Source organism: Seriola aureovittata, chromosome 3 (genome assembly GCF_021018895.1).
Source record: "Seriola aureovittata isolate HTS-2021-v1 ecotype China chromosome 3, ASM2101889v1, whole genome shotgun sequence".
In the NCBI taxonomy this organism is placed as follows: Eukaryota; Metazoa; Chordata; class Actinopteri; order Carangiformes; family Carangidae; genus Seriola; species Seriola aureovittata.
Genome location: NC_079366.1, coordinates 29901597 through 29915637, shown reverse-complemented (window position 1 = coordinate 29915637; position 14041 = coordinate 29901597). Strand labels below are relative to the sequence as shown.

At 45.1% G+C, this 14041-nt stretch overlaps 2 protein-coding genes across 2 annotated transcripts; both read right to left on the bottom strand.

The window, feature by feature from the left end:
• Positions 1-288: 288 nt before the first annotated feature.
• On the bottom strand, positions 289-8066 carry fam161a (FAM161 centrosomal protein A). Its single transcript, XM_056369036.1, has 7 exons — positions 7178-8066; positions 5814-6082; positions 3520-4737; positions 3077-3244; positions 2864-2963; positions 1888-2018; positions 289-1454 (listed from the first exon to the last, which is right to left on the bottom strand). The coding sequence occupies exons 1-7, from the start codon at positions 7331-7333 to the stop codon at positions 1142-1144; spliced, it is 2355 nt and encodes a 784-aa protein (XP_056225011.1). The 5' UTR covers positions 7334-8066; the 3' UTR covers positions 289-1141.
• Positions 8067-8524: 458 nt separating this feature from the next.
• On the bottom strand, positions 8525-13920 carry cct4 (chaperonin containing TCP1, subunit 4 (delta)). Its single transcript, XM_056371201.1, has 13 exons — positions 13626-13920; positions 12814-12866; positions 12635-12724; positions 12416-12524; positions 11920-12184; positions 11649-11781; positions 11126-11265; positions 10944-11040; positions 10437-10547; positions 10194-10324; positions 9185-9419; positions 8822-8935; positions 8525-8700 (listed from the first exon to the last, which is right to left on the bottom strand). The coding sequence occupies exons 1-13, from the start codon at positions 13741-13743 to the stop codon at positions 8686-8688; spliced, it is 1611 nt and encodes a 536-aa protein (XP_056227176.1). The 5' UTR covers positions 13744-13920; the 3' UTR covers positions 8525-8685.
• Between the last annotated feature and the right edge of the window lie 121 nt (positions 13921-14041).

Genomic DNA, 14041 nt, shown 5'->3' with positions numbered 1-14041 from the left:
ATTTAGCTGCTAAGAGTTTCAAGTCCTGCCACGTCTTTAACAATCCATATTACACACTAAGGTTTTTATTAAGGGGTGTGTCCTCACAGGAATGCTGACAAAATAAAGTATATAAGTGGCGCACCAGAAAGCTCACCTGGTTGAGCACGTACCATTAAGGCTGAGTCCTAGTCGCAGCAGCCTGGGTTTGAGTCCAGCCCGAGTCCTTTGCTGCATGTCATCCCCTCTCTCTCCCCTAACTTTCCTGTCTCTCTCTCATACTGCTACTATCATAATAAAGGCAAAAAATTACGTAAAATAAATGAAGTTTAATAGGATCAGACTGCATGCATAAGAAATACAGTGGATTTTTCTGTGGTCTGTTGATGTACGCTATTCTCCTACAATGCAGTGCACAAAGGAATAAGGAGCTGCTTACAGAAAAGAAATCAAACAAACAATGAATGGTGGCGAGACAGCTCCAGGAATAAGTGTCAGATCTTAAGAAAAACATTTTACTGTCCACATTACATATACTGTATCATTTCCTGTTAGTATAAAATGGTAAGGTATTTTCAGATTTTATATAGTAACCGCTAAACAATATATTACTATGGAGTAAATAGTGTATAGAATCAGTATGTAGTATGGATTTGGGACACATCATTACTATCATGGCTCACTGAGTTCCTTGAATAGAGCAGAGCCAGTAACATCTCCTACTATGAAAAGTCAGAATATCTCCCATGAAAAAGGCCGACAGCTGTGTCCAAAATCAGTCCCTCAAGTGACAATCGTGCATTATATTGTGCCCTCAAGAAAAAAGTACATGACACCAAATAATGAAAATTCAAAAGTGTCCAAAGTCTCATTTAACTGGTCACTAAATTAAGCAATAATAAAGTAAACTAATAAGTGCTTTTTATGTGGGGAATAGTGAATTGGTGAACAAAGGAGGGATTTCAGACGCAGCCAACATCGTCACCTAATGTTCAATTACATCTTTCATCCCTGTATGTCATATTTATGAGCACAATATTTCAGATATGACACGTTATTATTCCAGAAATAAGAAGCTTCCTCTTCACGTGATGAGTTCAGTTTTGTTCAGTTTTCTCCATCAGAGTTTTTTTGACCATTTATAACTTGACGTGTGATGACATCATTCTCCTGCCTCCTGTTTAGTGTCAGCGTCATGCTCGCTGTCCTCTGAGTATTCCTCATGATCGTCTGAGTAGTGGTAACTTTCGTCAGAATAGTGGTGATCACGATCATCACCACGGTCATCCTCATCTGAGCGCTGACCGCCGGGGTCCTCGCCATAGCGCTGGTTGAACGAGGCCTCGTCGCTCTCCTCGTCTTCTCTCCCTCGTTCCCTCTCGTCTGGATCATCCACGTCTTCGTCATCGTCGTCATCGAGGAAGACCTTCCTGTAGTGAACAGGTAGATATCCCATGTCTAGGTCCTCCAGGTCACTAATAAACAGACAAACACAGTTAAAATACTTTCACCATTCGGCTTAAAATATAAACTTACTCATAATAATCATAACAGTTTTCTTTTCATATTTCTTCTCATTTTACTCTTTATTCACAGCAAATTTATCAGATACTAAACGATGTCTGTCAAACAGAAATACCAAATACTTGTATACCTTAAACGTGAAGTTGAACTTTATTTTTCTCTGTTAGAAGAAAAATTTAAAACTTTTTAACTGTTGCTCAGAGGAAAGCGAATCTGAAAACATCCCATGAGGCTTTACCAATATGTTTTTCACCAAAGCTTTAAAGGCAGCGCTGATTGATCCAGGTCACACTCACTCGTCTTTCCTGTAAAGCTTGAGACCGGCTGGGTCAGTAAACCTGAGTGTAGCGTGGAGTTTGCGCAACAAGGACGTCACAGATTTACCTCTGCTTGCCGTCACCGTGCTGGGAGGCAGATCCTGATTTGACCGCCTTGCCGCTGATGAACTCTTCGGTCAGACTGTATCCCTGCAGGGCGTCTGTGTAGCGCTTCTCTGCCGCCTGTTTGGCATTCCTCTGTTGTCAAAGCACATGTTCAGAAAGCTGGTGTAAGTAACGGAATAAATCATCAAGGATCAGGAAGTCCCCAACTCTCAAATACCCTCATCAGTCCGTCATGAACACCGGGAATTGTTTTGTCTATTAAGTTTCCTTCAACCTGACTCACTGTCAGTGTGTGATTTCCCATATTCCCCCGATTTACCTGCAAGTCTCACTCAAAAGCACCTCAGTGAAACTGGTCTGTGAGTGTCAGTGCCAAATGGAGGATTTAGAAAGAAGCTCTCCATTCTGAGGGTCCAGAGAAAGTTCAGATCATTCAGCAGCTTTTTATGTTACATAATTATTCGCCAGTTATGAAGATAATAAGAGCATTTGTTTGTTTTTCATCTATTTATTTTTATTCCTTACTATATTGAGAGTGAATGCAGCTATTATATGCTGAAGTATACAGTATATTTTACATGCTAGAGGCTGTATTTCATAATGTTGAAATTTAAATAGAAGTATTGTGGTAAAACACTGTCTAAGTTATTATAAATTCGTGTGATCTTATAATCTTTGATGATTAAGTTTTAGTCAGAACATCTCTGTTCACCATGGTTTTCTGTATGTCTGATGCAGAAACATAATTTCACCTTTAGTTTGGTGTTAATTAGTTTAATTGGCCAATCAATTCACCCGTCTCAGTTTAAAGGATCTTGAGGCTTGTGCAGAATCAGCAGCTGTTTATGAAGCCTCACAATCTGCTGTCACTACAGACGAGGGTGTTGATGTGAGACGACGAGTGCTAACTGGTTTGTCGTGGGGGTGATCAGATGGACGCGTCATGTCTGATTCACAGGTGAGTTTAATTTTTTCACCTGTGCAACCTGCTCCAGCAGCAGCGGCCTCCCCTTCACTCTCTGCTGCATCTCTTTCATCTCCTGCTGGTACTCTTTCCTGCGCTGCTGCTCTTGTTTCCTGCGGAGGTTGAACGCAGAGTTGTGGATTAAAAACACATGAATTTACTAATAAAAAAAAGGAGGCTGTTCAAGTTTATCATTGATGATGTAGTCGTGTTGTTTTTCGTGCACCTGAATTCTTTGAGTTTCGTCTGGTGGGTCTGTGAGAGGGCCAGGTGGGGGTCGTTGGCCTGCGCCCGCTTCAGCACCACCCTCTGCAGCTTCTTCTCCCTCTGCTTCTGCCTCTCCCTCCTCCGCTCCTCCTCCTCCTCAGCCTTCTTCCTCTGCTCCAGCGCCTTTCTACTCAGGGAGACAATCTGGTCACAGATGGAGGAAGGTTTGGACGGGACGGGGACTTCGGGAGGGCGGGGGCAGATAGTCGAGGATATGGGTGCAACACTCTGCTATGGGGTGTTAAAAAGTGCTGAGGATGATGGGAAAAGGAGCTCCACAAAAATTCAGATTTTCGGGGATTTCAAACACAGAACTGTTGAGGTCACTATGTCTAACCAGGACATATGACTGTCTCTGTCTCAACTAAAATGGTGGAAGTCCTGGGAGCTCTAAGATGGTACCTCACGGCCTCATGGCGCCTTTTGGTAGCGTCTGTGACTTTGGCAGGAAGCACCTCCAGGCTGCCGGAGAGAGACGAACAGAGGCTTGAGTTTGGCGTGCGAGCCGCCCCGGAGTTGATGTACGGCCAGCGCAGCATCCGAGGGCTCTGCTCCTTCTCGATGTCGGCCAGGATGCGGTCGCGGTGCGAGGAGATCTGCGACGTCCTCAGATCAAAGGGTTCACACGCGGTCGTGGGCTTCACCTCCTTCCGCTTCTCCAGTTGTTTCTGGAAGCGTTGGTAACTGGCGTTGAAGTCAGGAATCTCTTTGTTGATCTGGGGTCTGTGGGTGAAGCTGTTGTCCCCTCCTCCTGCTGCGTCGTCTTTGGTCTTCTTGCGATCGCTGAGTCGTCGTGCAAGCATGCTGGGAGGCATTGAAGCGCTGTGGAGCAGCTCCTGAGCTCTCATCTGTGTCTTGATGGAGCGATACAGCCGCTCCTCCTTCATCTGCTCCCCTGATGCTGCTGCGTACACCGCCTTGGGCACAGGTTTGGCTTTGAAGGGTTTCACTTTCTCCTGGTCGGACGGTTGCGGGTGACGCAGCTGCTTCTGCTCCTTCTTTAGTCGCTCCCTCTCCAGGAAGCTGAAAGGTTTCTGGACGGTCCGGAGATGCTGCTCCTCTCGGTCTCGCATGTTTTGCCGCCGCTCGTGATACTGCTCCTGCAGCTCTTCATACAGCGGGAGGTGAACGTGTGCAGGGACGGGGCTGGCGCGGAACTTCCTCTGGCACTCTGTCAGTCCTTCCAGCTGCCGTCGTAGCTCTGCGTTCTCCACTTCCATCTCCGAACGCGTCTTGACGCCACGCTTTCGTCTCTCGGCCTCACGCACTGTCATGTGGAAAGGTTTCGGGACGGTCACTCTGTGTTTCCAGCTCTGCTCCCCGGCTTTAAGCCCTTGCCTCTTCTTTCCTTTTCCCTTTCCCGGCCTCTTCTGGTCTCCTGGCAGGCTGTGCAGCGAGCAGGACGACAGGTGACGGTTGTGAGGGGACACCTTGAAGTCCCTCCACATGTTCTTGATGTGCTCTTTGGGAGAGAAGAGCAGGCCTTTCTCCACATCGTTATTGGCGGCTTCATCCTCATACGATAAGTCCGACTGTCCTGAACTCCTCCGCAGTTCAACAGCAGAGTGGGACTTCCTCAAACGGCGTGCAGCTGCTGGGCTGGTGTTTGACCATAGCAGCCTGATTAGAAATAGAAATAGATGATATGTTAAAGCACCTGTGACTCATAAATTCATTCACCATTACTCACCCTCACCATGTGACAGTGTGGGTAAAGAAATGGGAACAAGGTGCTATCTTTAACGAATGTGAGAACATTTTGCTTTTTTTTTATTAATTCCAGCTTCAGATAAATCATCTCAAATGCAACATATACTGTGGATGCTCAATTAAATTGCACTCAGGGTTGTAACAATTCTTAATTATTGAATCTGTCAATTATTTGCTCAATTAACTGAGCAAATATCAAAAATATCCAAAATCCAAAGATATTCAGAAAAATACTTCACATTTTAATCCTGAGAAGGGACTCAAACAATAAATCTAGTATTAAAACAGTTGCTATAATTATACATTAATGTTATAACAGACAGCACAAAATGTTATGTAATTAAAGAGATAGAACAGCTTGCGATTTATGAAACTATTCCATCTCAGACTCATTAAAGGGTCAGTTCACCGAAATGATGCTGATAGCAAGACAATATCATTATTATATATATATATATATATATATATTTGTTTTTTTTTTTGGTTTGAGATATCCATGACTAAGATTTCCTTTGTTCTGCACTGAAACAGTGGAAAATTATAAAAAAAATTATTTTGGATAATTCACAAACCTCCCTGACAACAGTTTACACTAAACTACGTTCTAATTTGCTGTGGAAACTATTAACAGCATGATCTGTGGATTATCCAAAGTGAATGGGACATTATTTCCAAAAAGACACATCACACTTGTGTTTTACAAATGCAAATTTCAGCACAGACAAAAGGTTTCAGAGGTGGATATCTCCAAATCAGGGCTCATTAAACAAAACTACCTACATGGCTAAACACCACTGGTCGTGAATGAGAAACTATGTTATGTGTTACGTTATGAAATGTTGATATAGCGCCCCCCTCAGGCCAAAAGGAGTAAGACCAAGGCTTCTTTTTGTTGTATGTTTATACAGTTGAAAAATTCTATGTTAAATCCATAAAACCATAGAGACAATAAACCCAACACAGTTAACTTTATTTAATCCACCCACCTGTGCCCCGTCTCCAGCGTCGCCATGTCCAAAGGCTCCATGCACTTGAGCTCCAGCTTTCGCCGGTACATGCTCTCCAGCTCGGCCATGGTGCGGAGATGGGCCTTCTTCAGCTCCTCCAGCTTGCTGTAGTACTCCTCGTTGGAGAAGAAGATGTTGCTCAGGTCGAGGTGGTCTCCTGCTGCCCTGTAGTCATTCAGCAGGAGAGGGCCGCCCTTCCCCAGACAGTCCTCATCACAGAAATCAGAGCCTGAGTCCTCATACTCCAGCTGAAAGGATCAAGTGTGGCCCCAGGGGAAAACAAACAACAGCATATGATTGACCTGCTTCATATGATATTAAAAAAAACTTCTTCAAACTGATAAATGCATTTAGAAGTTTCCAGAGAGTGACATTTCAGGCCGGCTTCAGGATGGTGTTTGTCCACCAGGCCTCCTGGAGCAGAGCAGCCCTGCTCAGCGGCACTCAGGCTCCTCCAGGACTAAGCCTATTATCCTGCTACACCAGCAACCTGGGCCATATGGTGGAGCACAAAGGGCAGCTAAGCATGAAAGCTAAGCTCAACTAACACACTAACACACCTTGCATCAGGTGTCTGGCATCACGGCTACTCACATTATCATGAGGTGTTTGTCAAAGGGCTTCACTAAAATGGGACAACTGCTGCAGGGAATGACGGCAGTGTTGTTGTGACAAAGGATAACTAAGTGTTTGGGATTATAAAGTGAATGTGACGTCTGATAATCTAGTCAAGACGGAAGTCCAGAAATAGTCTGGCCAACAAATTACACAGGTCAAGTCCTTTCCGCCACACGGGCTGACCTGAAACTGTCAGCGTCCTGTTGACTGGCCAAGATCAGACACTGTATCCGGTTCAATCAATAAGGTGAAACGGAAACACTGCGACTCAATAAATCAGGTTTGTACTGTGGAAAGGAGGAAAAACACATGAAATCAAAAAGCAGTGTTTTTGGGTCATCTAATTCAGGATGGGCAGTGTTCATGAAATATAATTTCTAAAGCATTTTGACTAAATCACACTTTCAACTGTGCTTTTATTTGACAGTTGAACTCGATTACAGTGCTTTATTTTGAAACTTCCTCTAGCATCAGTGGTAATCCCCTCACTAAGGGTTATGCATCAATATTAAAAGTAGAGAAAATATCTTCATGCTTGTATCTTTATAAAGATAAAGATATATCTGTATAATATCTAAATGTTGTAGCTTCCGTTATCAGACGTTTAGCTAGATCTAGTTCGGGCTAATGTGCCAGTAAAACTCATTTTAAGTGACGTTTAAGGCGTTTAAAACTAAAGGGTGAGACTTGATACGGAATAAAGTGATTTTTGTTATTGTGTTTACCTCCTTCTCGTAGTCCCGGTTGTCCATATGAGGTGTAGCCGTGTACGGCAGGACTCTCTCCCGCTCGTATGAAGCTAACGGCGCTTTGGTTTGCGGGTCTACCGGCGTTTTCAGACACGAAGTGACCAGCACGTTTGTCCGGTGCGCGTTCGCCATGTCTCCGGAAGAAACTGTTCCAGTTTTTAAACAAAAATGTAGTTTATAACTAACTAACTAACTAAAAATCACTTGAGCAGAAAAACGTTAATTCGGCACGGTGAACGGCGAGTCGCTGTCCGCGTGCTGAATAGTGTCTGTCGGTAACCAGGCAACCGGTGAGCTCCTTAGCAACGGGCCGGGGTCTGTAACAGGAAATGTGGGTTCTTTACAAATTAAAAGTATCGTGAATGATTTTGATTAACATTAAATTATGACGTTAATGTTTTCCTTCTGCAAAACGGAAATGAAACCCACGGAACATATTTTCTTTCCTTAGTTTTGATTTCCAACTATAACGGAAGCAGACGGAAGATTTTGACTGTTGAACTCATTTCACACGTGGATATAAATTATGGACTGGTAATGACGCAGAAGCTGGAGAATTTGTTGATAAACAGTTTTTATGTCTGGAAAATGGCATTTAGACATATTTGACTGCGTACACTAACCTGTAAATCTTTTTATAATGAATTTAAGTTCAGCCCCTTAAATATTGTAATTTATAATCTCCTATACATCTGTTCAGATCAGTAGATCTTCCAATCAAATAACTTGACCACACATTTGTAAAATTTAGATTTACATGGTACATTTTGTGTTGTCTTATATTTGTAACTCTTTATTCCTTCCTATCTTGGCCAGGAAAATAGATTTTCACTGATTTTCTGGTTAAATAAAAAGGTAAATTTTCTTGTATGCCATTCTTAATTTTATATTTGAATGTTTGTTCTATCACTCAGACACAAGCAGATGATCTGTAATGTCATGATTATACTGCCTGGTTTGTAAAGTCAATGTTCAACAAAGCATAGAAACATATAGAGTGGCTGACCTAGATATTAAGTACTATTAGTTTTCAGATATCAGACCAATACACAATCTGACAAACTGCCAACCAGCCAAGCTGCAGGAAATATGGTTACATCTCTTCTGTTCCTGAGTTACAGCATTGAATAATGTCCAGAGGTGTTTTTACAGAACATTATGATGTAATAGTGAAGTCGACCTTTGACCGTTTGGATATAAAATGTCATCACTTCTTATCCTATTAGACATTTGTGTTAAACCTGAAAACATCGTGCCTCCGGATGTCGCCACTCAACTGTACATCCCCTCACTGTTTAGTAAAAGAATCACACAGGCAGCAGCTGGAGTGTCAACAAAAAAACAAGCCTTGTTTTTTATTAAATTATGCAACGTAACAACTACAGTGGAAATCTGAACAGACTGGTGTCGACACACAGAGTCCTCTGATCCCTCACAGCACGAACAGGCTTAGTGACAGAACTCACTGGACAGACTCAAGTCTCTTATCGAGTGTTCACCTGCAACGAGACAAAACAGATATTCAGTTATGACTGAATATAATTGACAGTGCTTTCACATTTTGCTAAAAACAGGAATTCTTGTTTAAGTTAATCTGGGATTTGGGAGGTGGAGTCTTACCACGTCATCAATCTTGAGGATGCTGCGGACCGTCTCTGTGGCCAGGGTCAGTGCACTGATGGAAACCAGAAGAGGCTGCACCACCAGCTCGTCGAGGATGTTGGAGATCCCACCCTGTCACAAACACGCACACGGTAAACCAGTCAGAAGTGCACGGAGGCCAGTGTCAAAAGAAAACACATACGGGCGCATCAATGGCACAAGAGCAGGAGCAGAGTTACATGTAACTTACTTTTTCAGCAGGGATTTATCTTTTAATCTCACTCCAACTAACAGTTATTTCCATTTTCAATTCTGTGAAATGCAAGAATGTGTTCCTTCATGAACGTAAGTAATCACAGTATCAGAGGAGAGCCGACCGACCTTGCGGACGTTGATGCCGGCCATCTTGTCACCCTGGGCGTGCCTGTTGCGGAGCTCCGTCACAGTGGAGATGGGGTTCAGGCCGGCGTTCTCGGCCAGCGTGGAGGGGACCACCTCCAGGGCGTCGCCGTACGCCCGCACGCAGTAGGCCTCCATGCCGGCCAGGGTACGGGAGTACTCAGCCAGACGCACAGCCAGCTCGATCTCTGGAGCGCCACCGCCGGCTATCAAGGCCCTGAGGGGCGGAGGAAGAGGAAGAAGAAGAAGTTAATGACTCCAAATATGTCACGATGCGATTCTGAAAGCAAGAAACATGTCAAACAGAAAATCCCCTGCAGTAGTTTCCTGTGTCTTCTGTCCTTACATCAAACATTCATGTGTGATCCTTTACAATGAAGTAACATGTAGCTTTGACTCAGTCACTGGATTATGACCAGATTATTTCAATAATGTCTGAAGCCCTGAAGAGGTAAAACGATCCATTAATCCCCCCCAAAAAAACATGCATTTCCAGTCAAACAGAACCCAAACACCAGTTAAAAGTGATTCCAGTTATTTTTATCCATTATAATTCAAACTAACTTTGGGAACTTAACAATTTTGCTGCAACTGCAAATAGTCTTCATGTTCGCTGCCGTGTCGGACAGAAAACTGATGAGCAAAGCTAAAGAATAAATCTGAATTATCCTTTCAGTAGATGTTTGACAAGGTGCCTTTTCTACATCTCATGTACCGATGAATCACGAGTTGTTTCTCAGTATTTCTGGGATGTGGAATATGTGTGAACGCTCCGCAGCCAAGTTGCTGAGGCAACCAGGAGTGAACAAACGGTGAGCTCTTCACTTTCCTGTTCCTCTGTTCGTTACGCTCCGACATGATGAACCAACGTAAGAGCGCCTTTGTCAGAGGGAATCTGTGTGTTCGGATGTTTCCTCTCTAAGACTCAGAGTCATCAGCATCATCTGATTCATCATCTGTGAAATAAACTCTGCAGCAGAAACAAACCGACCTCTTCTTGACCAGGCAGCGGATGACACACAGCGCGTCGTGGATGGAGCGCTCGGCCTCCTCGATCACCAGCTTGTTGGAGCCGCGGACCACGATGCTCACCGTCTTCCCGGGGCTGGTGCAGCCTGTGATCTGCAGGGAGCAACGACAGCGGTCTTAGCGGAGGCGTAAGGCCAATGTGACTCTGTCTGGTTCTTTCTGCTCATTGGTCTCCGGCTGTAATAAACGAGAAGACGCAGCGTACCTTGACCAGCTTGCCGGAGCCGTCCAGGCTGACCTCCTCTGCCAGCTCTGCTGTGCCGAGCATCTCTGGAGTGAAGTGGTCGATGTGGGCGATGGGCTTGGTGCCGATCGTCTGAAGAGGAGCAGACACTTTATTTTACTTTACCGTCACAGCTTTATTCCTACAGGACAATAAACATGTGTTTAATGTATGTTTGTGTATCAGGCCTCCGCTGCAGCTGACAAAGACGTTCACAGCAATGAGATGATGCCGACAACAAGTCTCGTCAAGAACTTGTTTTTGCCTCCGACCACAAGAAACTTTCAACCAGAACAAACGATGAAACAAAGACCTTCTGTAAAATGTAAAATCCTACACAGTTCTCTCTCCTCACTGATGTTTTATTGGCATATTCAGGTTAATGTGGAAACAACTGTGATTTTATCAGTGACTGATGTTTCCAGCTGCACAGTCAGAACTGGGCTCAGTACCAGCCTGAGGAGAAAGAAACCGATCAGTGACGCTCACCTTGCAGATGAACTCGATGTCCTCTCTCTCGATTTCTTTCACCACCATGATCTTCATTTTGTTGAGGAAGTGCAGGGCGAGGTCGCTCAGAGCGTCTCTGTCAGGGGACGGTTCGTCGTTAGTATCAAACAGGTTCAACATGTAAAGCAACATCTGTTCTCGTGTCAGCCGTGTCTCGGTACCTGAGGATGGACTTCTGGATGAGCAGCACGTTGCAGCCGGCCTTCTTAATCTGTTTCACCAGGTTCAGGATGTAAGCGCGTTCCTCCCGAAGGACGCGGTCCATCTGGGCGTAGTCTGAGACCACGATCTGGTTGTCCATCTGCATCCCAAAAGAAAACACACACACACACACACACACACACACACACACACACAGGTCAGGAGAGAAGGGGCCCTGACAGGAACTGCTCCCGGTCAATATGAGGTTGTAAAAAGGTCGATTTTCTAAATAAATTTAAAATCAGTGTGAGATATAAAACTGTTTAGGACTGACTGAACACACAGATTCAGGTCGACCACGCCCCCTTCACATGTTAAACAATACATCCACATTCACACTTTGTTTTGGTCTCAAGTTGTTGTAATGAAGAGTAGAGACGTGGATCAAAACACGTCACATTTCTCTTCATCTGTCGTCAAACATCGTGTTTCAGCTCGGTGTTAAACCGATGCAGCAGGTGAATCTGTCCTCAGGTGACTCACGTCGGTTTTGGGAGGGGACAGGCAGAACTGGATGAGGCCGATCTTGGCCTTCTCAACACGGGTCACGCCGGTGTTGGCCACCCTCTGGGTCAGCACCAGGCCGTCCACCAGCTCGCAGTCATCGATGGTCCCACTGAAAACACACGGACACTTTAAAATCCTCAAACGCCTCAAAATCAATCAAACAGAAATATTTCAAACTGATTATAAATGTGAGAACGGAGACCGACGCATCAATAGGTGACAACAGCAGGTGGATGGTCGCACTCACCCGAGCTTCTTGATGATTTTGATGTCCTGCAGGTCGACGCTGGTGGCGGTGGCCGGGTCGATGACTCTCATGACGGCGTCCACGCTCATGGGCGCCAGCAGGCTGGAGTACTGCGACACCACCTTGGAGCACAGCGACGTGGTGGCGCTGTTCAGCAGCGTCTCGCGGTCGCTCAGCTGCACCGGCCGGCTCATGGCCGTCAGCACCTCCACGCCCTTCTCCACGGCCTTCTGGAACGACTCGGAGATGATGGTGGGGTGGATGCCTGACCGACGACACAGGGCGCAGACATTAAAGCATTCTCTGACAAACATGACTGAAAACAATGTTGTACATAATGTGTGTCCAGCTGGTGATTCTCAAAGCTGCACTGAATGTTCACTACTCCAACATTTCCACCCGTTTCCACCTTTTAATTCCTCTCGTTTAAATTTACAATAACGGCGCCGGCTCATTTTTTATTTAGCGTCCATCTTGTGTCCTCTGCAGGTCTTACCTCTCTGCAGCAGTTTGGAGCAGGAGTCCAGCAGCGCTCCGGCGATCACCACCACAGAGGTGGTGCCGTCGCCTGCCTCGATGTCCTGGGCTTTGGACAGTTCCACCAGCTGAAACACACACACACACACACACACACACACACACACACACATTTCAAACATCAGTTCATGTTAAAATCTACCAAAAGAATCAACCATCAGACGGCCTGGTCACGTACCATTTTGGCGGCAGGGTGGAGCACCTGCATCTGCTTCAGGATGGTGGCCCCGTCGTTGGTAATGGTCACGTCACCTTTCTCGTCCTGGATCTGAAACAAAACAAGCTCCTGCTTAGAAAACACGTGTAGGACGGAGGAGCCGAGTAAATTCATCCTGAAGACAAAATGTGTTTACTGACCATCTTGTCCATGCCTTTGGGTCCCAAGCTTGTTCTGATGGCATCTGCAACAGCTGTCAGACAAGCAGGAGAAGTGTCGGATCAATAACGAGGATCACACCAACGTGACTTAGATTTAAAAGCACGAGTAACCAAAATCTTAATATCAAGTTTGATCTTGTTCTTAGTACACAAAGCAGAAGTTGCGTGTGCATGTTACAGGATGACAAAACAAAGGAAAATCAAGCTGTTAAAATCTAATTTCTTCATTAGGCATTAACACTAAAGTGATGTTACTTCTGCTACTTCCTGCTTTTACTTCAGATCCTTCTATTCAACACATCTCAGCCTCTGGCCTTATATAGTGTGCAGCAGGTTCGAGCCAGTGAACGAGCTGATGCTGAGATTGTGTCGAGTCATGAGCATCTTGCCGGCAGAGGAAACCGAACCGAACCAAACCGAACTCCAGTCAGAATTATAGAGATTATAATCTCATGCTGCTCTTCACTGCCAGTTTCTCTGCTGCAGGCGTTAACGGAGGAAAACCCAATTCTGAGGCAAGTTTTTGTAAAGTAAGTGGATTGATATATGCTGAATTTGATTAAAAAAAAAAAAAAGGGATCCTTATGAATTATTGATCCACATTTATCTGTGCAGTCACTGTGTTATGTGCTATTAATACTGAGTGAGCTGCTGAATTCAGACTTTACTGAATGAGGTTTCGGACCGGGCAGGCGGTGCCCGGCCCAGAGTGATGAACACGGACTGAAAGATGTGACTTTAGGGAGCCGGATGGTAAAATATTAAAATAGCTTGTTAGCATTTTAGCCTACCTTTAGCAGCAGAGATGTTACTGAACCGAATCTGGGCCGGCTTGTCGCGGTCCACATACGCCCCTCCTTTGTTTTTGCCTCCGGTTAAGGCTTTCGGTGCCGCCATCGCTTCGGGCATCGCAACTTTATAATCGACGGGAAATGTTAAGAGGAGTCTTCAGAAGGGGACGGATCAGCCCCGGCGCTGGTACGCAGCGGTTCGGCTTCGGATGGTCTCAGATTCTGTTGCTTCCACCCGGTCCCGGTTAGAACCTTCCAGAGCCACGGGGTTGCTGCGGAGAGAAGGACCCGGCTGTCTGCTGCCCGGCGATTGGAGGTGACGTTTCAAGACAGTAGGCGTCGATTACCGATGTGATCGAACTGATTTATATGTATTTTATTATTCAAAAACAGTTCAATTTTGATTGAACTTTACA

Bases quoted from the DNA above. Each gene is read 5' to 3' on its own strand.
- cct4 (XM_056371201.1), bottom strand. From the start codon at position 13,743: ATGCCCGAAGCGATGGCGGCACCGAAAGCCTTAACCGGAGGCAAAAAC. The intron at 11,782-11,919 runs GTGAGTGCGACC...GTGTGTTTTCAG, and splicing joins AAAATCATCAAGAAGCTCGG to TGGGACCATCGATGACTGCG. The intron at 9,420-10,193 runs GTCGGTTTGTTT...TCCGCCCCTCAG, and splicing joins CGCTGCCTGGTCAAGAAGAG to GGCCTTGATAGCCGGCGGTG.
- fam161a (XM_056369036.1), bottom strand. From the start codon at position 7,333: ATGGCGAACGCGCACCGGACAAACGTGCTGGTCACTTCGTGTCTGAAA. The intron at 2,964-3,076 runs GTGCACGAAAAA...CAACCTCCGCAG, and splicing joins ACGAAACTCAAAGAATTCAG to GAAACAAGAGCAGCAGCGCA. The intron at 1,455-1,887 runs GTAAATCTGTGA...TCTGTTTATTAG, and splicing joins CACGGTGACGGCAAGCAGAG to TGACCTGGAGGACCTAGACA.